The sequence below is a fragment of the Talpa occidentalis genome, unplaced genomic scaffold, assembly GCF_014898055.3.
Source record: "Talpa occidentalis isolate TD23 unplaced genomic scaffold, MPIMG_talOcc4v2.1 talOcc4.2, whole genome shotgun sequence".
NCBI lineage: Eukaryota > Metazoa > Chordata > Mammalia > Eulipotyphla > Talpidae > Talpa > Talpa occidentalis.
In genome coordinates, this window is record NW_023602073.1 from 147,891,655 (window position 1) to 147,916,549 (window position 24,895).

The window sequence follows — 24,895 nt, forward strand, 5'->3', positions numbered from 1 at the left end:
GGGCCTCCCCAGTGGCACAAGGGGTTGAGACGCAGCACTATGCAGCTATCTGCAGCCTCTGCAGCATGAGTTCGATCCCTGGCCAGAAAGCTACCAACAGGGCACAGCAGACCTCTCCTGTCTCACCCACTGCTCCCCTCAGCAGTGTATTTCAGTCAATCTGTTCTGCTCCCCACTCTGTCTCTGGTGAATCCTCTGGCCCCCCCATACCTCTGGCCTGTACCCCAGTTCTTGTAGGCATACATAAATAAATCTCTTTAAATAAATAAAGGAGACAAAATGGCGGCCAGGCAATACCATCCCTTGCCAGCAAATGGGTCAAAGAAGTTTGTGGGGCCTGGTTTAGAATTCTCACCTGTCTTTTCAAACCACTGCTTCTGCGAAAGTTTGATAATTTCTTTTTTTAATTGTGTTGTTTTTATTGAGGTAGTTCTGGATTACAATACCGTACATGATTTAGGAGAAGAGGCTCACACTCTTCAGAAGTATGTCACCACACACACGCCCCACCATGGCGCCCGGAGCCCACAGCCCTTTTGGACCCTCCCTCCTTTGGCTCCTCTTAATCCCCTCTGGTAGTCTCAGAATTTCTAGGGTTTTTTTTTTTTAGTTTAGTCATCTGTTTTGTTTCTTTATAGTCCACATATGAGTGAAATGATCCACATTTGTCTTCCGCGTTCTGATTTATTTCCTTAGCACAATCCCCTAAGGCGATCTTTTTAAAAATGCTTTTGAAATTAGAGACAATCTAAAAATTTGAAAGGGACCTGAATCTAACCAAGAAAAAATATTAGACAAATCTACAATGCTAGAGAAGGCAACTGGCCAGGTCCTTTTTATCAAAAATAAATGCCATGAAGAACAAGAAGCAAGATAAGCATTATTCTAAAGACCAAAAGAAATGTGGAGCCACTGCAGCACAAGTTCAATCCCCAGCCAGGGAGCTACCCACATGGCGCAGCAGACCTCTCCTGTCTCCCCGCTGCTCCCCTCAGCAGTGGATTTCAGTCAATCTGCCTGCTCTGCTCCCCACTCAGTCTGGTGAATCCTCTCACACCCACCCCACACCTTAAACCTGCACCCTAGTTCATATATGCATAAATAAATAAATCTTTTTTTAAAAAAAGAAATGTAACAATGACGATAGCTTGAGAGTGCTGAGACTTTAACCCCTGAGTCACCAGGGAGGCCCCAATTTGTCTTCCACATTTGTATTTTAAAGATTCAGCTCTGTATTACTTGAATCAGTCAGCCAAGAATCCCTGTACATATCTGAATACCATCCTTAACAGAAACATTTTCAACGTAAGTTTTTACTCCATTATGCAAGGTTGAGATAAAGATTTGAAAAATGCACGCTGAACAGAAAAGAAGAAGACTGACGACGGGGGAGTTTGCATATGGACTCTACGCTGGCTGACACCGTTACATTATGGTGAACTCCGCCGTGTGCTCATACAGGGAGGCAGGAGAACGCAGGAATTCACTTGTAGGAGACCATGTAAACTTCGAGAGTGAAGGGTTTCTGCGTCTAAAAGAGTTCAGCGGGCCTTCCTGGTGGTGCAAGGTGTTAAGTCTCAGCACCATGAAGCTATCGGCAGCCACTGAAGCACAAGTTCAATCCATGGCCAGGGAGCTGCCCACATGGCACAGCAGACCTCTCCTGTCTCACCCGCTGCTCCCCTCAGCAGTGGATTTCAGTCAATCTGCCTGTTCTGCTCCCCACTCTGTCTCTGGTGGATCCTCTCACACCCCCGCACCTCTGGCCTGTACCCCAGGAGGGAGGCTGGGGAGGGTGTGGAGAAGCTACAACCCTCTTACACAGCTGGTGATTTTAAGGCAGAATGCGCCGGTGCATTAGAAAACAGTCTGACGGTTCCTCAGAGATAAAATAAAATCTCATAATTTTATCCTAGGTAAATAAATACCCAAAAGAACTGAAAGCATAGACACGCAGAAATGTGTACACACTCCAAAACTTCCAGTGTACACAGGAGTATTCTTCATAATAATTCCCAAATAAAACAATTCAGATGCCTATCTGGTAAATAAAATACAGGGTAAAGTCATATCATACAATGCAATATTTTCCAGCAATGAAAAGAAATGAGGGCCTCCCTGGTGGTGCAAAGGGCTGAGTACAGCACCGTGAGGCTATCTGCAGCCTCTGTAGCACGGGTTTGATCCCTGGCGGGCCAGAGAGCTACCCACCTGGTGCAGCAGACCTCTCCTGTCTCACCTGCTGCTCCCTTCAGCAATGTATTTTCAGTAGATCTGCCTGTTCTGCCCCCCACTCTGTCTCTGGTGGGTCCTCTCACCCTCCACACTTCTGGCCTGCACCCCATCTCTTGTAACCATAAATAAATAAATCTTTAAATCAAAAAGAAATTAAGTGACACTGATAGACACTACATCATGGAAGAAGCTTGTGGACAATACACTAAGCAAAAAAAAAAAAAAAAAAAGCCAGACACAAATGGCCACTTGCAGTATGATTCCATTAATATGAAATGTCCACAACAGGCAAATCTTAGACAAAGAAAATACATTAGTGGTTACCAGGGCCTGAGCGGAAGGGTAGATGGGGGGTGATTGCTAACAGGTATAGAGTTTTTGGGGGGGTTCAAAACAGTATAAAATTGCCGTGATGGTTACATAGTTGTAAACACATTTTTCAAAAACATTGAATTGTACACTTTAAATGATGAACTGTTGGGTATGTGAATTATATCTTAACAAACTTGTTATTTTAGAAACCTGGAACCTCTTCCCAAAATGAAGACACTAGGAAATATCTCAGGAGGCCCCAGTATTCTCATTTCCTGCTAATCACAAACCAGATCTACGATGCTTCGTAAGCAACAGTAAAATGTCATAACAGATCAGAGTTAAGTGGTGCTGATTCCTCAAGGAAAGAAAGTACACTCTTTAATTATGAGAGCCTCCCCAGATAGCTTGGTAAGGTATTATGATCAAAATAACTTCCTTTTTCCATTAAATTTCAAGGAGGACAGACAAGTCTAAAGTGCTATTAAGCGCTAAATTAATAACCATCTCAGGAAGGATATCTGAGACCTAAAAACAAATCTTAAGACTCAGGTGACATTTCAGCCTGATCATCCACCTGCGAATGAACATGGTTACATACAGACTTGTTTTCAAAAAGACAGCTGAGCCTATTTGTAGTGTCTATATTCAAAAGTCTGCAGAAAACTTTTTTTATACAAAATATTTTGCTGAAGACTGAGCATTTCCAATCTGAACCATGAGATTTAGTTATTAGGCATTAAGTGCTTCTCATACTTGGTATGGGGGGGGCTGTAACAACAACTTCCTTCCGCCTGCTTAACATGGTACTCAGGTTACACTCAACTTTGATCTGCCCCAAATTCCCATTTTCTTTCCATAATATGAAGACAAGGGTTTGAAAGTTGATCTGGTACCCTGAAAATTATAAATACGAGTCTGTTCCAAAATTGAAACGTTGCACAGAATTGGAAGTCTCCATGTAGAGTATTTAACTAGATGTCATTCCTTCCCTTTCAAGCCAAAATATTAATAACTATCTCACATTAAACCAAATTAAAAATAGATAGCTGTCAAAGTTTCACTTTTGTTTTAAATACATATATTTGATACTATGACCCATTGCTTTAATAATGGTGAATTAGGTGGTCCCACATGAAGGTTCCTAGATCTAGCCAAGTAGGAACAGGAAAGATAAAGCAGGTCTTGAGGTGGGATGGCATCTGTTGGGCAGGAAGGGACACCCCGGGAGCATATGTAGGAATCGGAGCGGCTGAGGAGGGTCCAGGCAGTTCTCATCAGCAGTCCAAAGAGAAAGGCTCAGACGACCAGAGAATGCCGCGTCCCTGCTGGCCAGGGAAGAGATGAAGGAGCCTGCAGCTTGAGCTTTGCGTTATCACAGCAGCCTCAAAAAGAAACTCTACCCCACAGCGTCCATAGGGCCTTCACACTGTGAATTCCTGACCTTATTCCTAATTTTTTTGCCTATGAAAAGTATCATTAACAGTGACGCCTTGCCAACCAGTGAGGACAGATACCATGTCTCTACAACTGTCTTCTAGACACTGAACAGGCCCAGATAACGGGCATCACAAATGATCGCAGGGCCAAGGACACGCAACCTTGCCCTTGAGTGTGCAGCTCTGTAACTAACTAAAACCCTGTCACGGCAAACAGGACTGAAGCGCATCCTTTTCAGGCCTTATCAGTTTGGAGTTACCCTACTCCAAAGCTCGCATGCTCTCTGGGGTCTGGCATCCTGGGACTCTACTGTGACAGCCACCTCAAGAACCTGAAGAGTCTTTAGGACCAAAATCTATGCTTTTGACTTTAATGTGTGATATCTACCGTTCCAATGTGACTCCGACGTACTTGGAGTGCACACGGAGCAGGGCACGCCACTGAGCCGTATTTCTATGAACACAGTCTAAGAGGACACTAGCCGCCACCTCACATGTTACTTGACAGCGCACAAAACATCAGAACCCCCAGCCTCTCCCTCCCTCCTGATTATCTTTCCCCCTCGGTTCCTCCCATGTCGATCTGCTGGTTTCTCAATAGTCCTAAAAAGGGAAACTATGAAAGAAAGTTCAGAAATGTTGGAATGATCTAAAGCACTGTCATTCTAACACCTCTTCATTTTCATGTACTCCTTTCAACTTTAAGCCACATCAGGACATTTTTTATGTAATTGCTAGTGTGGCACACAGTGTCACATATTTAAAACCATAAATATTTCCTCCAGTTGCTACGATTTATTCACATGTGACCTTTACTGACAAAGATCAGGGGCCTTTTATGCACCAATCCAGTTCATTTAACTGATCTTTCAATATTTTATTTATTTATTTTTTTAAAGATTTATTTATTTATTTATACAAGCACTGGGTACAGTCAGAAGCGCGGGAGGGTGAGAGAATTCACCAGAGCCAGAGCAGGGAGCAGAGCAGGCAGAAGGACCGAAGTACACTGCTGAGGGGAGCAGGGGGTGGCAGGAGAGGTCTGCGCGCCATGTGGGACCCTCGCCCAGTGGCTGGGGATCGAACCGGCGCTGCAGAGGCAGCAGGCAGCTTCGCAACCCAGCGCTCAACTGCTGCGCCACTGGGGAGGCCCTCTTTCAATATTTTAAATAAGATAAAAATTTGTAATTACTTATGATGAACTCAGTTTTTCTTCTCCTGTTCCGTGTGTTGAATTTCCAGAATTAGGAGTGGTGAGACAACAGATGTGAGGTGAACACTTACATGACTGTGTGCACTGCCAAACTACTTTAGAATCTGGATTTTTTAAAGCATGGGAATTAATACATTTCATTAGGGTGTTTCCCCCTGCCCCCCATCTTTTGCATGCTCTTCTCCCCATCCTTCCACAGACTCAATGTCTCCCTGTCACATCTGTGAGCCTCAAGGTTGCTCCAGCACACTGAGCTAAACTGTCTTCTGTTTACCTGAAACATTGTCCACCATACCTTGGTTTGAAAAAAGGTGTAATGCAACATCTGCTTTCTGTTCTAACTTTATCATTGTCAAGCTGTCAAGTTGCTTTTTTTTTAAGATTTATTTTTATTTATTTAAGCATACAAGAACTGAGGTATAGGCGAGAGGTACGGGAGAGTGAGAGGATTCCCCAGAGACAGAGTGGGGAGCAGAACAGGCAGATCTACTGAAATGTACTGCTGAGGGAAACAGCAGGGAGACATGTGGGTAGCTCCCTGGCCAAGGATCGAACTCAGGCCAAAGTGGCTGGCGATCGTTTGATGGCACTGAGGCTTTAACCCCTGCGCCACCAGGAGGCCCCTCACTGTCAATTTGAGATGCCTGCCACTTCTCATGCAGGTTGGTCAAACGTCAACTTAGGCAAGGTCAAGGAGAGTTGTGTAGCAGGAAACTCCTTCAGAGTGTTCATTCAACTGTAACATTTAACCAGGCCCCATTTAAGCAGAGTTGCTGAGTTACTCAATTTTGTCTAAATGCAGAATCACCATCACTTCATTCCCCCAAAATCTTATAATTCTGAACAACACAACCATAACAAACACCAAAAAAGGAAAGAAGAATAGAAAGAAAAGTTATTTGATTATCAGGGCTACTCGTAGTGAACCCACCTGACTCCTAGGAATCACCAACGTTTTTTTCATGCATCTGTTGAATCATCCATTCTAGGCCAGGAAGGATTTATAATCCCCATCGCTTGTGATTCCTGCTGATGGGAGAGACTGTTGGGACTGTTGGGGAGACTGATACCGGATGGATGGGTAAGAAGAAAAGATGACTCTCAATACTTATGTAGGTACTGTTAGATTTTTAACAAGCATTTTTCTTGAAATAAAAAACAAAACCAAAAACTAGGGCCTCCTTGGTGGCGCAGGGGTTAAAGTCAGCACACTCAAGCTATGGGCAGCCACTGGGGCATGAGTTTGATCTCAGGCCAGGGAGCTACCCACATGGTGCGGCAGACCTCTCCTGTCTCCCTGCTGTTCCCCTCAGCAGCGTACTTTGGTCAGTCTGCCTGTTCTGTTCCCCACCTCTGTCTCTGGTACATCCTCTCACCTTCCAGCACCTCTGGCTTGTACCCCAGTTCTTGTATGCATAAAAAAGTAAACCTTTTTGAAAAATTGAATTTAAACTAAGTGGTTCTTTCTCCTAGAAGGAGAGCACTGCTAGGCATCAGTAGTCATTCTCCTGCAACTAAGCTACTCAGTGTCGCAGGGAATCATGATGTGAGTCAACGAGAAACTTTAAGTTAGTAAAACGTATATATACACAGATGTGAAACATGCAAAAGTTACCTGGATTTTAAAAAATTAAAAACTGGTAAGCTAGGAAATCCTGAGCTTGAGAGGAACAATGAGGAAATTTGGTATTTTTCAATTTTGCTCCTTTAAGAAATATTTGTTAGGAGAAAATAAAAATATACTGTGAATTTAAATTCAGGAGAAGAAAGGACTTTTTCTCTCTCATGGAAAAGTCACATGAATCCATTTTTTTAACATGGAAGGCAGAAATCTGAAGGCTGACAAGTTGGGCTAATAAACTGACTTGTAAATTCAGGCAAAGACAGGGGCTTACATATAAAGAAACTAAAGACCCCAGAAACTTGTCAGTTTTAGACTTGACATTGTGGAATGTCTTTTTAGCTAAAAAATAAATAAGTAAAAAGAACCTAGCGGGGACTGTGCATGCGTGTACACCAGCACTCTCTGGGAACAGCCGGTGGCTTCCCGCTCCGCTCGGACCAGGCTGCCTGTTTCATGATAAAAGAGAGAAAGTCCTTAGGGATTTTCATCTGTGGGGAGTTGGGAGGAGGAGAAGGAAAAGAAAAATGCCCTGAACTTTACTTAATTCACACCAGATACCTGCTTGTTGAAAATGAAAATGCCAATGAATGAAAAGTTTGAACTCTCAAGTCAAGTGGCCGCGTTCCTGCTGCTTCACACAGAATCCCCCAAAGCCCAACGAAGCCCAATAACGGGGGATAAGCTTATAACCCAATTGACAATTGTTTTTATGCACATATGATCAAGATTCTACAGTCTGTGCTGACCTGAGGAAGCCTGAGGTGGTGGGAGATTGACCTCAGTTATGCAGACATTTATTTCTCCAAGGGAAGAGCATTGGAAATGCAGTGAAGGCGATCAAGAGTTTCACTTTCTCACATTTACTGGCTGAATACAAGAAAAATACATGCAAGATCAACAGGAAACATCTATCTGTAGGTTTGGGTCCTCCCTCCTAAGCCTCAAGATGCACCCTTCTCAGCAGTCTGCTACAGAATGGCCTACGGGCGTGAACAGATAAAACCAGCTATTAAAAAATGAGATCGTGCTGCAGATGACCTTGAGGGCATTTATGTTAAATGAACTAGTCAGAAATTACACTCATATGTGAGAGATAAAGAATCAAAGCAAGGGGCCTCCCTGGTGGCACAAGGGGTTAAGCCTCAGCATTATGAAGCTATCCACAGACACTCCCCAGCCAGGGAGCTACCCACAGGGCGCAGCAGACCTCTCCTGTCTCACCCACTGCTCCCCTCAGCAGTGGATTTCAGTGGATCCACCTATTCTGCTCCCCACTCTCTCTGGTGAATCCTCTCACCTCCCCACCTCTGGCTTACACCCCAGTTCTTGTATGCATAAATAAATAAATCTTAAAAAAAAAAAAAGGACAGAAGAAAGGGCATTCCTGAAGAAAGTTAATGTGCATGACTGAATGTTAAAACCCTGGGGGAGGACAAAGCCCCACAGCACAACACCCTGATGTGGGCTGACCTATCAGCTGGGGGCTGACCCTCAGGGAGTAAATGCATTTAAAATGGAATGAGGTGTCACAGGGTACAGCAGGAAAGATGGTGAATGGGGAGTTATCAGGACAGCAGAGCAAACCTGGGAAGGAGAAGGTGCTGATTGAGTAGGACTGGCAACAATTATACCTAAATTAGACAGAGACACAGTGTTTTGGATTCTTATTTAAACTGTATGACTTGGTCCCAAAACCCAAAGAGCTTTTACAACCCTGCATCAGCTATCCCCGGGCCATGATGGGCTGGGAATTGTTGGGCCGGAAATTGTTGGGCCTGGGTTGGAAAGAACCAGCTGGCATTTACTGGACAGCAGAGAAGTAAAACATCCAACAATACCTACAAAGGCAGAGTGCCCTGGATCTTAAGAGATATCTAGTGACTCAAAAATTAATAAGAAACCCATAAGAAATGGGTTTCTAGATGCTAATGAACATCACCGTCAAGGCCCATTTCACAGTGCGGTGTCTGCTATCACCAGCCCAGCACTGGGAACTGACCAAACAGCAAGATTCTAGTACTGAGCTCGAGTACTAGTGAATCAGGAGGTCCACTTCTTTGTTAAATTTTCACTTTGTTGGCCCTTTTTTTTTTTTTTTTCTGTAGAAGAACTAGGATGTAGGCAAAGGTTTAGGGGGTGAGAGGATTCACCAGAGACAAAGTGGGGAGCAGAACAAGCAGATCGACTGAAATCCACTGCTGAGGGGAGCAGCGGGGAGACAGGAGAGGTCTGCTTCGCCATGTGGGTCAGATCCCTGGCTGGGGATTGAACTCGGGCCATAGCAGTGATAGAGCTGAGACTTAACCCCTAGGTCACTAGGGAAGCCCTGTTGGCTCATCTTTTAAATGGATGTGATTCAGGCCTCCCTGGTGGCACAAGGGGTTAAGCATAGCACATGCTATCCGCAGCCTCTGCAGCACTGCGCCGGCCAGGGAGCTGACCCACATGGCGCAGCAGACCTCTCCTGTCTCTCCCGCTGCTCCCCTCAGCAGTGTACTTCAATCAGTCTGCCTGTTCTGTTCCCTGCTCTGTCTCTGATGAATCCTCTCACACACACCCACCCCTGCACCTCTGGCCTATACCTCAGTTCTTGTATGCATAAATAAATAAATAAATATTTAAAAAATAAATAAATAAATGGATGTGATACCACTTAGCTCATAAAGATTATAAACTATAGTGTTAAGATAGGGGTAAAATCTGGACAAGAGGCAAAAAAAAATACCTGGTACCTAAAAGGCACTCAAACTCTACTAACAGTGAGTTGAGCCACTGAGAGAAGGGACTATAATTTTGTATACTTCTCTCTGCACCTGACCCTTAAGGTTTAATATTTATTAGTCCCTTTTCTACAGGCTTCATCCTTGTCATCAACACAGAAATACACAGTGAAACAACTGTGTTAGGAGCACACAAAACTGGCACATCCAGCCTCACCATTGATTCATCAAGTGAATGCTCTGTGTAATAAACAGCACAGAAAGCTGCATTTAAGAAAAGGAGCAATCAATGAGTATACTAAATATATATGCATATATGCAATGGTTTAAAATAAACACAAATTAGTAAATAGTTAATAAGAAGCAGAAATAAGTGCTTCATGCTGACGATTATTGAGTTACTCCTGCTTCTGTGTGCCTAAGGCAACCTTACGAGAATAGCCAGCCCTACTTGACTTTTAAGTTTGCCCAAAAAGCAACTTTTTAAAAAATTCAGCTTAGTTCCAATCCCAGAATGCACTCCTTTGCTTTGATCAGACTCAAGGAAAAAACAAGTCAGTATCCTTTTCAACTTCTTATCCGAAAGAAGCCAGCTGGTCTGCTCATAGCAAAGGAATCATAAGCTTTGGGGATTTTTCCTTCTTCATGACCATAAAAAGTAACATAGGGGCGACATTTCCCTTACTCTTATTTGCCAGAGGAAGAATTTGCAACTCCATTCAAGAAGGCTCTGTGTTGGCCTGCTCCGTCTTCCTTCAAGAGCACAAGAGTGACAATATCTCCAGTATTCCCTGCAGGAGCTGAAAAGGATTTGAGGAACACAATAATTTACAGCCTTTAACTCCACAGTAGTCCAATTGTTTTTGGCCCTAGAAAACACGGTTAAGGGAAAGACTGAAGGCATAATAGGCCTGGGCTTGGTTGTTTAACGCTACGCTCAATTAATTAAGTACCATAGAAATTGAGTCTATAAACAGTTATTAGACTCACTGCAGGCTGAAAGTAAAAGCTAAATCTGAGGCAATTACTTGGATTATTTGAACAACGAAATTAATCTAAAGTGTACTCAATCCAAAAACCTGTTGGGATTCTTATTGCTGCTGTAATTTTCTACTTGCTTTTCATCTGCCCCCCCAGATATATCAGTGGGTCTGAATGTCAGTTAATAAGACTATAAAGATATGAAATACTTTATTTCAGGATAACCTGAGGTATTTTCCAAATAGTGTACGTTTAAAAGCTGAGACCATTCCATGTTTTTCCATGTTAGGCAGAGTAGGAATCTCGCCACAAGAGGGTCATTTAAGAATCAGATACAAAATACACTATCATTTTTGTATGAATGAAATGAAAATTCATCCTCTTCGCTTGCCCGGAAAGATGACTAATTGCCTTATTTTCCTAGAATTAGTCTCTCATCATTTACATTAGTAATATCAAATTTAGTTTGAAGTCCCTACTTACAACCCAAATACATGTAGATCCTGACTTATTACTGGCTTCTCACTGCCAGTGGGTATAAATACAGAAGTCACACCCTACAGTTCACAGTTCTCCAGAGCAGAGCCTCAAGATACCGCCCTGCTCTGGCTCACTGCGCCCTCGGTGCTTGCACGTTCCTGGCTGCTTTCAGGGGGAGGTGCACGTGGCATGCCCCCTTTACATAGTAAAGATCCTGGAAAACCCAGCAGGGAAAAAAAATCCTTAACCCAACTTCTCCTAGACTATTTTTCACTCAGTATGTCTCCCAACAGGGTGAGGTTCTCTCTTACCCCATCATTTTACTGGTTTTATTTCTTTTTTGTTTAATTTCTTTTTTTATTTATCTATGCATACAAGAGCTGGGGTGTAGGCCTAAGGTATTGGGGGTGAAAGGATTCACCAGAGACAGGGTGGGGAGCAGAACAGGTGGATCCATGAAATACACTGCTGAGGGGAGCAGCAGGGAGACAGGAGAGGTCTGCTGCTCCATGTGGGTAGCTCCCTGGCCAGGGATCGAACTCAGGCCTCAGTGGCTGCCGGTAGCTTCATAGTGCTGAGACTCAACCCCTGCACCACCAAGGAGGACCCTCAACATGTGAATTTTGAGATGACACATCCAGTCCACTGCATCTTCCAAGCCACCTTCCTTGATACCCAACCAAGTCTCCCTTTCTCTTGCTTCAGACCCTTTTCATGTTGTGTCTCTGAACTCAGCTACAATTCGGGATCAAACATGGTTTCCAGGGGTTAACAATAATTGCCTGTGGGTGCTATGGAGTTAGTTATAGGGTATGCAACTGGCCCCCAGTAATGCTTACACAGGTGACCGAGAAAGATGGAGGAGTCCTTCATTTAAAAAGAACTCTCTAATGTTCCTTTTCTTCCTAAATAGACTTACACACATATTTATCCTTTAAGAAATTTTCATTCCAAGTTGGTGAAATAAAAAACAACAACAACAACAACAAAAAACCACCTCACCACATTTATGATTTTCCAGTCACTAGTCTCGAATCCTAACTTGTGATTTTTGGTGTTAGGTGAACAGGTGCCTGGGGTGAGTGTGTTTCTCTGAGTCCAGCTAAGGAGAAAAAATTTGATTTGGCCACCGAATTTGCTGCAAACCAACACACACAGGAGCCTATGATCACAGGGCAAGCTTGAGAAACTTCCTCTGACAAATGTAATACTTGAAACCATGACCTACTTCCCTGAATACTTACCCATTCTTCGCATTCCTTCCTGCCCTGGCAGAGTGCTTATCGGCACAGTTCCAGAAGTGACTTGCAATCTCTCAGTCCCTGCTGAAACTAGATAACTGAAGGTCTTCAATAGTCACACAGAATCTCCATATAGGACAAAAACCTCTTCGGCGTTCAAAAGACCTCAGAGTGTCTTTAATTAGTAACAGACGAATAATCTATATTTTAATTACAGCAAAACAAATTTCCTCTATTATAAACTAAACAAAGGCAAATCTACAATTGCCATCCAATTGAGTTTAAAGTCAACTTAAACTCCTGAAGGTCTTATAGAGAAATATAAGACCAATCAACTAGGTTTTTGCCCCCAGGACGGTCCACTGTTTTGTTTAAATTTTATATACTAGCTTTGTCAGCAAAGGAGAAAAGCTTGTATAATCAAGGCTGATTTGCAGTAAACTTAAGGGGTGACATTTTCCATTACTTTTCAATAACATTTTCTATAAAACCAAGCAGAACAAGAACAAAAATTTCCATTTAAATATTTAGATTAACATTATAGGAGGCAGGAACCCATGTCTGAATATTGGTTGCCCCCATTTAAGGGACCTCCATTTAAGGGGCCTCCCTGGTGGCCCAAGGGGTTAAGTCTCAGCACTATGAAGCAATCCACAGCCTCTGCTGCAGGAGTTCGATCCCCGGCCAGGGAGCTGACTCACCAGGTGCAGCAGGCCTCTCCTGTCTCCCGGCTGCTCCCCTCAGCAGTGGATTTCAGTAGCTCTGCCTGTTCTGTTCCCCACTCTATCTCTGGTGAATCCTCTCACCCTCCCGAATCTCTGGCCTGCACCCCAGCTCTTCTATGCATAAATAAATCTTAAAAAAATTTTGGTTAAATGTGCCTAAAATAATTAAGAAAAAGCCATCCTAGAGAGAGTGGCTGATTCTCAGCAATTTCCTGCAGGTGATAATCCCATTCTCCCCCCCACCTGGGGGTAGGAGTACCCCATATCTAGATGAAGTCCAGGGTTGAGCACCCAATGGCATGGGTGGGAGTCAGACTGCTGGACAGATACCCAAGTGAAGGAGAATTTTGTAAATTTCTAAGCAGCTATTCTATAGGCAGTTTGTTATTTAGTGCAACATCATCCCCCCAGAAGTGAAAATGTCAAAAAAAATAACAGTATAGGTTAAGAACCAAACAATGCATCAACCATCTGGTTTAATGCATCGCAACCGTGTGTATTTTATAGAGTTAGGAAAACTCAAGGACGCGACGAAGCCCGTCTTAAATACGGATGGTTGAGATCAGGCAGCGGAGGCAGACAAAGCCCAGAGTGTGTGGTGGCTCCATTCAGCAAGAAATCCTCTGCTTGGGCATGAAGAAAAACAGCAAACCTTAAATCACTCTCAGAACAACAAACCAAAGGGCAGACTTTGGAGATGGAAAATGTTACAAAGAAAAGTCTTCTCTGGGGCCTTCCTGGTGGCCTAGAGGTTAAGTCTCAGCACTGTCACCCCACGGCCTGAGTTCAAGCCCCGGCCAGGGAGCTACCCACAGGGCACAGCAGACCTCTCCTGTCTCCCCGCTGCTCCCCTCAGCAGTGGATTTCAGTGGATCCCCCTGTTCTGCTCCCCACTCTGGTGAATCCTCTCACTGCCCCCAAACCTCTGGGCTACACCCCAGATTTTGTATGCTAAATAAATAAATCTTTAAAAAAAAAAAAAGTCTTCTCAGGAAGGAGAAGCATTTTCCAAGCAGCCTAGCTTCTCTACCCACAAAAGGGAGGAATGCAAGTCAACCATCAGATCTTTCATTGTTAGGTGGACACAGATGTTGGGGTGAAGTAATCACCGCCCCACCAGGGAGCCGGGAGCTGGTCAGTGCAGTGGCATCTCATCTTCTATTAATACTCATCTGGGGTTCCACCTTGTCCACAGTCACCACCATCAGTCCTTTGGTGTTATTTCTTATCCTGTGATACTTGACCTTCTGCTGTCCCTCCCATACCCACAATTCAGAGTCCGAGTGTCCCCCGTGCCTGAGGTCACGCTGTCACATGGCGGGGCCACTGCCCACGGATGCCTTATAGAGTCTACTACAAATCTCTTTTCTGCCTGAGAAGTCCCAAGTGTGCCCCCGCCCCCCCCAAAGAAGATACTCTCCCTATAAATCACATTTTGCAGGTTGGATACACAGACACAGACAGACAGACAACTGACAATGTTGGGGGGGAGGTTCTTGTCTGACAACTGGAGAAACTGAGGCACTCCATAGTCCAACTCTTGAAATCTCAGTTATTTTTGACTTCGCCCAAGCCAAGCCCGGTCCCTGCACCCAAACCCACTGTTCCCTGCTGATATCTGATCCATCACCAAATCATGCAAATGCCTGCCAGCACAACCTCTCCCACCAAGTCACCCTTCCTGCCCCACCCGCCCAGTCTCTGCACCCTTTTGAGACGGTCTCCTGGGAGTCCACCGGCTATTTCATGACATTGCTGCATCTGAGGTTTATTCATTACCCAACACCTGGGAGACCCTCTACTGCCTGTGCAGCTCCCTCACAAACATTCAGCCCCTTAATATGCTGGGAACTTTCTGACCTCCCAACTAATTGCCCTTTATCTGCCTGTAACTTGCCAAGACACTTCTTTTCCCCCAGCAGTTAACGGGACAATTCACTGAGTAGATAGGTACCAACTTGTCAAGTCATCTATGGAACATTTCCTCTGCAGGCACCTCATCACCTCACCTAGATGACGAGACACTCTGCCGAGGCTCCAGATAGAGCCTTCCTAGGTGAAGTGGTTAGGAAGTATTTAATTAACTCTTTGAAATGCATAATGTTTTTGCATACCAAGAGAGCAAATTAATTTTTAAAATAACACCTGCTTCCCACATTGTTATGTCTATGACATATAAACTTACCATAGACTAGAAAAGTGTTTGAAAACACAGACTTGTTATTACAATTGACTATTTTTTGGCCACTCACTCCCTAAATGCTTTTTTCCCCCGATTTTATTTATTGAGGAAAAGTTCACATTATTGTACCTGTTATGGGGCTTATAGGTTCAAAACTCTATAACTGTTTCCACACCCCGCCCACCACCCATGCGCCAATAACCCTTCACGTCCCACGGGGCTCCCTTCCCCCCACCCACCCTCCCCTGATGGTTGCCTCGATTTGAAACAGTCGGGTTTCACCCCTCCATGCTTTTCACTTTAATGTACAAATACACACAGCAGGAAGTGTTTTAAAGTAAAGAAAATTCTCTAAACAGATTTATGCATGTTCATGGAAACTCAAATTTTAACAGAAGGGGCAATTTAATCAATTGGTATGAAACAGTAGGTGACCTACATGAAAAGTGAAATTAGAGCACTCCCTCGAGAAAGAAAATAATCCATTTCTTGTGGATTAAAGAGCTAAATATATGAAAGGGAGAAGTTCAAGCTCTTGGAACTCTCTCTTCGTGGTACTCCCAAGTTCCTGGGGTACAGAAGCTGTAAGAAATGTTTATGGAATCAAGATTGAACAGTAAAACGTGCTGGGGAAGACAGACCCCTATTCTCATCTTTCCACTGCTGGGTTAGCCTGTAAGATTTCTTCCCAAGCGTTTGGGCCGGCCAGATGCCACGTACTGAGCACTCAGTTACTGTGCACATACCCAGCACAAGGGATATTTGAAGTTGACAAATGAGGGAAGAGATTAAGAGTCGATCAGGCAGAAATGACCAAGTGCACAGACAAGCAGCTCCTTGATCAGAAAGGAGCACAGCGCTGGACTCCACACCCATTTACCCTGGCAGCACAGTCGACTGCAGTTCCCTTCCCTCCCGCGGCCGTGTTCTCAATACAGCAGAAGAATAAAGGAATGAAACTATGGAGGAGAAATCGTTCCCTTTATTTTACCCTCAATATGTGTAGTGACGCAAGGGGTTAAGACTCAGCGCAATCAAGCTCTCGACAGCCACTGAGGCATGAGTTCGGTCCCCGGCCAGGGAGCTGACCCCCAGGGAGCAGCAGACCTCTCCTGTCTCCCCGCTGCTCCCCTCAGCAGTGGATTTCAGTAGATCCACCTGTTTCACTCCCCACTTGTCTCTGGTGAATTCTCTCACCACCACCCCCCTCCCCGGCCTGCACCCCATCTCTTATATGCATAAATGAATTAATAAATCTTTAAAGAGAAAAAAAAACGTGAAGGGAACAGCTAACTCTCTTAACATCACCACAATCCCTCCCCTCCCTAAAGCTGCACCCCCAATCAATCTGTGTGGCTGCTATCTCTACCCGGGCCCACTGCTTCTCCTATCCCCAGCTTCTATGCACACCCCATCCCTCCCTAAGCTCCTACACACCCCCCCCCACCAACTCTACCTCCCTAACTCCTACGCACATCCCTCAGCTCCTGCACCTCTCCCTCCCACCTTCCTTAAGGCAAGGGTGGCCACATCGGGCAGATGAGAATACCTGATGAGCATTAAGGCTCCAGAATTTCAGGCCCTGTGCCTGCCTGGGATTTGGATGGATCCCCAGAAGGCATCTTTCTATAGAGTCCCCCAGGTGATTGAAAGGCAAAGCCAGGCTAGGAATCCAGGCCCATCCCTCCATACTCCCCCAGTTTGCAATGTCTGCAGAGAACAGACAGCTCCACCAAGGAGTTGCAGTAATCTCCCTTTCTTAAATGTTGACTTAGCGCACTTACAAATCAAACATAAAATTGACATTATACTAAAGCTGGGATTAAGGTTAGACAGTGAAACTACAGCGTTCTGCCCCCGCCCCTTTTAAACTCAGAGAACTGTGGAGAAGACAGAAAACCTTTGAACTTGAGGAACACTTTTGGAGACGCTTGACGGTATCTGGGACACACCCCATAGGTCCGGGGCTCAGGACATCCACATTTTCTGGGAAAATACATGGATTCCAGCTAACGGGCCAGGCTGTCTTTGTTTAGAGAGTGAGAAAGACGCCCAAGGGGAGGGCTCAGCCTACAGTTTTCTCAGGGGGATATGTTGCCCCCAACCCCTGATTCCAGTATTTCATGGATCAGAAGTATGCAGAAATTTCTGGCAACAAGATGATTATAGATTGTTCCCAGAGGAGAAATTTTATTTATTTTTTTTACAGAGAAGAAATTTTAAAACTGATAGCTAAAGTAGGTCACTGTCCAAGCAAATAAAATGAAAACTGTACTAATTTGGGAAGGACAAGCAGTAAATAAGGACAGTGCCTCAGTTGCCTCTTCACCCTTCAATTTGCCTTTTTCCTCATTTAGTAATTTGGGGGGTGGGGTGGGAAAGTCTTTTAAAAAATCAGTGAGTAGTTAAGCAAAGCACTGCCTTTAATGCTCAGAGTCAGTGTCACTGTGAGACACATGCATGCACACACACACATGCGTGCACACACACCCCCACCCAAGGAGGCCCCGAAGTCTGACAGACAGTGGAAGGTCTCACATCCACCAGACAAAGGCAGGGACAATATTCATCTCCAGAGTAGGGATCCCAAATGGTAAAACCTCTTTGGAGAGCACATTTAGCAAGGGCCATCACAAATAAAATGCATAGGGCCTCCCCGGTGGCGCAGCGGTTGAGCGCTGGGTTGCGAAGCTGCCCGCGGCCTCTGCGGCGCAGGTTCGATCCCCGGCTGCTCCCCGGCCACCAGAGGAGGGTCCCACATGGTGCGCAGACCTCTCCTGCCGCCCGCTGCTCCCCTCAGCAGTGTACTTCGGTCCTTCTGCCTGCTCTGCTCCCCGCTCTGGCTCTGGTGAATTCTCTCACCCTCCCGCGCTTCTGACTGTACCCAGTGCATGTATAAACAAACAAACAAATAAATAAATAAATAAAACATGCCTCTATTAAAAAAAAAAAAGAACAAATAAAATGCATAGCACTATGAAGCTATCTGCAGCCACTGCAGCACGAGTTCAATCCCCAACCAGGGAACTGACCCACATGGCACAGCAGACCTCTCCTGTCTTGCCCACTACCCCCCTCAGCAGTTTATTTCAGTAGATCCACCTGTTCTGCTCTCCACTCTGTCTCTGGTACATCCTCTCACCCTCCAGCACCTCTGGCTTATACCCCAGTTCTTGTATGCATAAATAAATAAATCTTTTTAAAAAAATTAAAATGCATGTAAATCCTCTGAGCCAGCAATTTCTCTTCCAGAAATCTATCCTAGGGAAATACATGCACAAATGCCCAAGCAACCTGAACAAGGCTGCCCCTGGGGAGCAAAATGTAAATGTAAATATAAACACAAGGGCTGGGTTTAATCATAATGGTACTTCAACTCATAAAGGGCAAATTTAGGCAGTCATTTGTTAAAAAATGAGACAGATCTTTATGTCCTGGTATAAAAGATATGCAAAACTGAAAGTTGCAGGATCTATGGGATAAGATCACATTTGTTAAGAGGAAAAAATGAGACTATTCTTATTTATATATTTGAACATGTACAGGGCCTCCCTGGTGACCTAGGAGTTAAGTCTCGGTGCTATCACCACTACGGCCTGAGCCCCATCCCCAGCCAGGGAGCTGACCCACAGGGCGCAGCAGACCTCGCCTGTCTCACTTGCTGCTCCCCTCAGCAGTGGATTCCAGTGGATCCTCCTGTTCTCGCCACTCTGTCTCTGGTGAATCTTCTCACAACCCCCACTCCTGCACCTGTGGCCAACACCCTAGTTCTTCTACTAAATAAATAAATAAATAAATATTTTTTTTAAATTTTGGAACACACATAAAGTTTTGGAAAGAATATGCAAGAAATCAGCCACATTGGTTTCAAATTATTGTTAACAGTGAGTACTGGGGGAGAGGCAGTGGGGTGGGGAGGAGGGGGTAGAAAGGAGACTCACCTTTTTTTTTAAAGATTTATTTATTTATGAATACAAGAACTTGGGGTGTAGGCCAGAGGTGCGGGGGGAGGGAGAGGAGAAGATTCACCAGAGACAGAGTGGGGAACAGAACAGGTGGATCCACTGAAATACACTGCTGAGGGGAGCAGTGGGCAAGTGAGGAGAGGTCTGCTGCGCCATGTGGGTAGCTCCTGGTGGGCGGGGGGTGGGAGGGGGCTTCGAACTGCTGCAGTGGCTGCTGATTGCTGAGACTTAACCCCTTGCACCACCAGGAAGGCCCAGGAGACTCACTTTTCAACCCCATTCTACAAATTAAGGTTCTCAACCATTCAATAAACATTATACGAATTCTGTTGTGTAATGACTTGAAATAAAAATTCAAACAATAAGCAAGTGCTGTTGATCATCTTATAAAGCCTTTATGATTTAAGAATGAAGGCAGATCTAGTCTCTTTTCAATAAGTTCCCTCAATTATTCACAAGAAATAGGAAGCTAAATATAATTTAAATTATGACAGATTACTACCTCTCCAATCCTTTTATTAGCTGTATTGTTGAATAGGATAAAAAGGATAATGAAGGAGTCCTACCCCTTCCCTGCTCCAATAAGTGCCAGTTGGCAGGAAAATGGTCACAAATCTAAACAGACAAGTCAGCTAATTACATATTTTTCAAAAATCTCTTGAAAATAAGCTTACACATTTTAAGATAGAGTGCTGCTCCCTTCCACGCTCAGACTTTCTCATACTTTTCCACTGGATTATTAAAAGAACTAAGAATCGGGTTCAAGGACATGAGGTGGTGTTTTTCTCACGAGATAAATGTACTGATATATTTTTCTCAGAATGCTGAGTGCTCACTTCTCCATGAGTGACTACAGCACACAGAGTTACAGAGGTCAAGGGCGGGCACCATGTCGCTTGATTTTCCTTTGGTCCATGTTCTGTGTTAATGCTTGAATAGGTGGCAAAGCTTTTGCAAGAAAAGGAAGAAAAAAAAATCATGGTAACTTTTTAAGACAAAACATTTTGTTTCCATTTTATTAACTATCCTATAAAACACCAAACTAGAATCATTCTCACATGATCAGTTTAAAGCAATCAGGGCACGGAGATGATTCAACCCAAAGCAAATTCAAAAGAGCGAAATAAGCCAAAAAGAAAAAGAAAAATACCGGATGGTCTCACTCATAGCAGGAATCTAGAAAACTTAAATAAGGGACCAGGAAAATGAATATAAGAAAGTGAAAATCAAAATCAACAAAAAACTATGAACCAGAGACACTTTTTGGGGGGTGGGGGGCGGGAGGGGAAGGATTGGGGTCAGAATGGGGCGTTTGCAATTGTATGGGGGAATATAAAAATAAAATTTATTATTTAAAAAATAAATAAATAAAATGCATTTCATACAAAAAAAAAAAAAAAAGATGCACATGTGAGGCCCGTTTCTCATCGAGGGAACTGTTTCAAGCGGAAATCTCCACTGATCTCACACATCTACCAGTCGAAGAGGCTGTAATCAGTGAAAGGGAGGGAGACAAAATCCCGCAGGTGATCGCCACCCTAAGTGACCATCCTCACAGCCCACACCTCCAACTTCTAGACTGTTCTCAGCAGGAAGAGGCACCTCTTGTCACCTGGGGGAAACACCCAGGAATTCAGACAGCCACAATCACAGCAACACACCCCGGTAACATATAATTCAGTCTCCATCACCTTACACTCCAGCCCCTTCAGTGTAAACTGGTGACATAACCACACCCCGGCTATTTTCATTTTCTAGTCCTATTCTGTACACACACACGGCATCCACCTTAGGCTTGCCGAGATTTGTGAAATGCATCCAGCCGGCTCAATTGTCTGTCTTAATGCACACAAGACATCCTTAAATTTAACTAATCAGATAATGGATTCCTCTATCTGAGCGCATCTATATATTCTGGTGACTCACAGCTCCCAGAATCTAATGGACCCACAGTATGAAGGACCCACAAGACCTGCCTCTCCCCATCTGCCAGGGACACCGGCCTCACACCGCTGCAACTGACCGCTGCTCCATTTCTGAAGCCATGGACTGAACAGAAAACATCGAAAGGTTATTTCAGAGGAGGGCTGTTCAGCCTTAAACTGGTGCTCGGCTTCCAAAATCAAGATTAGTCAGAGACAGGGAAGTAAATGTGTCATTGGTGACCCTGCCCTATATTGCCACCTGGATGAAAACAACAAAGACAAACTTTGAAAGACAAACTTGCAAAAACAAACTCTGAAAACACAGGTAAGTGAGAAATAGTAAGAGTCTTTATTTACACCCTAATATTCCTGCCTCCACTGGGGTCAAAATGGCCAAGTCTCAGAATTTCACCTGGAAAATAACTGATTAAGCCATTTTCAACTGTCGTGTCAAAGACGGAGCTTAGACTCCTCCTATTTTATTGAAATGGACCACAGATAAAACCAAGATTCCTGCCTCAGTCCATTCAAATGCTAGGCTTGAGTAATCACATTTAACTCTGGCATTGGCCAGACAAGGAGGATAATTCAATGGATGGTGTCTTTTGGGAGGTGAGTACTTACTTAACTCAGGGAGGAGCTGATAACTAAAATTAACAGAAAAAAAGGAAAGGAAACTGGACTGCTAAATGGGCAGCATGCATACGATATGAGTATTATTCAGGGGGCAGAAAATGAAGATGAGCATTTACCTGAGGGCTGGGGATAAATAAATTAGTCTAAACCTCCACAAATGTCCATAGACCCAATCAAGAAAGCTCAAGATGTAATTCATCACTGATCAGTGTATCAACTGGTCACAACTGGAGCACGTGCATTTAATAAATTTGTCTATTTGTGAATAAAAGCAACTGGAAATTGCAATGTCACTGAGTCACGAGAAACCAAAGTCCCCATATCTGAGGGTTTTTTTTGCCAAAAGAGTCACTAGATCTATTAATAACCAGATGACTAGATTTAGTCACTATCATGACAATGAGCTTGTGACCATGAGAAGGTGAGGTCCTGAACTCAAGAGATGGACCATGATAATGGGGTCAAACATGAAAACAGATGGACCAGGGGCTTCCTCGCCTTAATATAGTCTTCCAGGCTCGATACAGAATCAGAGGGCCAGGGCCTCCGTGGTGGCACAGGGGTTAAGCGTCAGCACTATGTCACTGCAGCACAAGTTCAATCCCCAGCCAGGGAGTGACCCACATGGCGCAGCAGACCTCTCCTGTCTCACCCGCTGCTCCCCTCAGCAGTGGATTTCAGTCGATCTGCTTGTTCTACTCCCCACTCTCTCTGGTGAATCCTCTCACCCCTAGCACCTCTGGCTTACACCCCAATTCTTGCATGCATAAATAAATAAATCTTTAAAAAAATAATCAGAGGGCCAGCATCACCCCTTCTTCCCTGTGGATATTTACCATGTCCAAGCAGCAGGCCACACAAGGGGGAACACCTGTGACGGCCCCTGTCCCTGCAGAGTACCCAAAACGGCCAGGAGCACACTCACAAGCAAGTCACCAAAACTCAAACAAGGAAGGCGCTGGGAAGGGCGCGCAAAGGTGTGGGAACCCAGAATGGTAGATGAGTTCACTGGGCGCTCAGGCGCTGGGGCTTCCCAGGGTAAGGAGGAGCCGCTCGAGCCACGGGCTGAGTCATTCCTAGCGAGGGGTGCCCTTTGACAAGACTTGTCTTCAGGACCTGAGGAATAAATTTTGCCAGTTGAAACGAAAAACTACACATTTTCTGAGCTACATGTAAGTGTATTGATCAGTCGCCAAATTGATAACTGGGCGGCGTGCCAGAGCACTCAGTGATGTTCTAGATGTCATTTAAGCCATTTTTTCAAGGAGGTCGTCTGGGAGTTTCAAGATGGTGGCAAGTGGGCAGCAGGGAGCACGAGAAGAGAAGGCCATGGCAGAAGCACCGAGGCAAGAGACGGAAGGAATAGTTTTAAAGCAACAAATTCAAGTTTATGGGAGAGGCTAGAAATGCCCCATTTCCAGTGTTATGGAGATCACGCCGCGTATTCGAAGCCCAGGGGAAAAATGTCCCCCAGTTACTGGCCTTAGCCACTACACCTTAACATTAGCAATAGGACCTTAAAATACCGGGTCCTGCCATCAACTGGCTCTGCATCTCCTGACAGTAGTTGGATGCACCCATCAGTACTAAAATGTGACTTGTCCTTTATGTGCAAAGCTCAGACACCTCAGAAATGCAGACACCCCAGGCAGTTCGCGCGGACTGGTCTCCACAGCTCCAGGGACAAAGAGCTTTGCCCGCAGGAGCAGGTGGAAGACAGGAGGTGATTGAAACAGGAGTGTCAGCCCAGCCTAGGCTAGTGCACCGAGAGGTCAGCGTCACCAGGTCTCAGGTAGGGTGGGCTGCTGCTGTATTTCCCCCCACGGCAACACCTGCACCCCCTGAGATAACTCAAAGACCACCACCTCTCTGAACCCTCAAATTGGACACCTGGGGGTTTGTTCTTTTTTTTTGGTATCAAGTATGGTCCCCCCTGTTCCCCTAAGGTATCTCAAAGCCCCGCTGATGGGCACACCAGCTGGCAAACACGCGCGGGCACAAGCCCCAGGCGTGGCGGCTGCGGCGGGCGAGAAGCAGCGCGCCAGCCCCGGGGACCAGAGGCTGGACCCGCAGATGTCCAGGGCTCGGCGGCGCCCCCTGGAAGGGGGGATCCTCGCCCACGCCCCGACCCTCCCGGGAGGACTTCTAGCCCCCGCAGCATCTGTCGATCCGCGCGCGCCCCCAGGGCAGGCCACGCCGGGAGGACGCGGCTCTGTGTCCAAACCCGCCGCCCCTTAGGACGCGCAGGGGCTGCCCGGGGTGCGCGGGCTGCACCCCGGCTTCTCCGCGCGCGCAGGGGGCGTCTCCCGGCGGCGGCCGCACCCCCAGGCCGGCACCCGGGCCAGGTGGCCGCCGGCACAGCTGGCGCCGGGGAACCCCGGGCCTCGCGGGTCACGGCCCAGCAGCTGACTCCACGCCCCCGGGACGGGGTTCGGGGCTCCACCCTGCGCGGGCCGCCCCCGGGGGTGCGGAGGGCTGGGGGCGCGGGCGGGAGTGGGGACCGCGGGTGGCGCAGTCGCCGCCCCTGGGGACCCGGGACAAAGCTGCCGGCCCCGGCGCGCTCGCCCGGGCTCTGGGGCGCCGCGGGCGCAGGAGACCCGGGGACCCCCAAGAGGGGCCGGGCAGCCGTCGCGGGGGTCGAGCCGCGCGGGAGTTCCGGCGGGCGGGGATCCCCAGGGCCCCCCAGCAGGTGGCTCGGCGCGCCCTACCTTGGCGGCGGGGTCCGCGCTGGCGAGGGCCGGGTCCCCGCGCGCGCCGGGCGCCGTGTCCGCCTCCGCCGCGGGGCCGCCGGGCTGGGGCTCGGCCGGCGCGGCGCTCCCCGCCTCGGGCCGCTCCGGGCTCCGCTGCTCCGTGGAGCTCCCGGCGCCCATGGCTGCTCCGGTGCCCGCGCCCCGCGCCCGGCGCCTCCCCAAAGCGCAGCGCCGCGCCCCGAGCCCTGTCCCCGCGCGCCCCGCGCCCGCCCGGCGGCGACTGCGGAGACGCGCTCGCGGCAAACTCCTTAAAAGAAAAAAGAAAAAAAAAAAACACCTCTTGGCCGCCTCCCTGCGCCTCCCCCGGCTCCCCCGCCTCCCCCGCTCATCACATGAGCGCAGCCCAGACACGCCCTGCGGCAGCATCTCCCCGGCCGCCGGCCCGGGGCGCGGCCAGATCCCGCCCCTCGCCCCCCGCCCCCCGCACCCCGCACCCCCAGGGCGCCTCCCGGCTCAGCCTCGGGGAC

At 46.5% G+C, this 24,895-nt stretch overlaps 1 protein-coding gene across 1 annotated transcript in view; it reads right to left on the reverse strand.

Annotated features, from left to right (window-relative positions):
• Positions 1 to 24,548, reverse strand: part of AKAP12 (A-kinase anchoring protein 12) — an 88,605-nt gene extending 64,057 nt beyond the window's left edge. The window contains exon 1 of the mRNA XM_037520668.2: positions 24,387 to 24,548. Coding sequence (XP_037376565.1) covers positions 24,387 to 24,548 — 162 coding nt within the window. The remainder of the gene's footprint in view (positions 1 to 24,386) is intronic.
• Between the last annotated feature and the right edge of the window lie 347 nt (positions 24,549 to 24,895).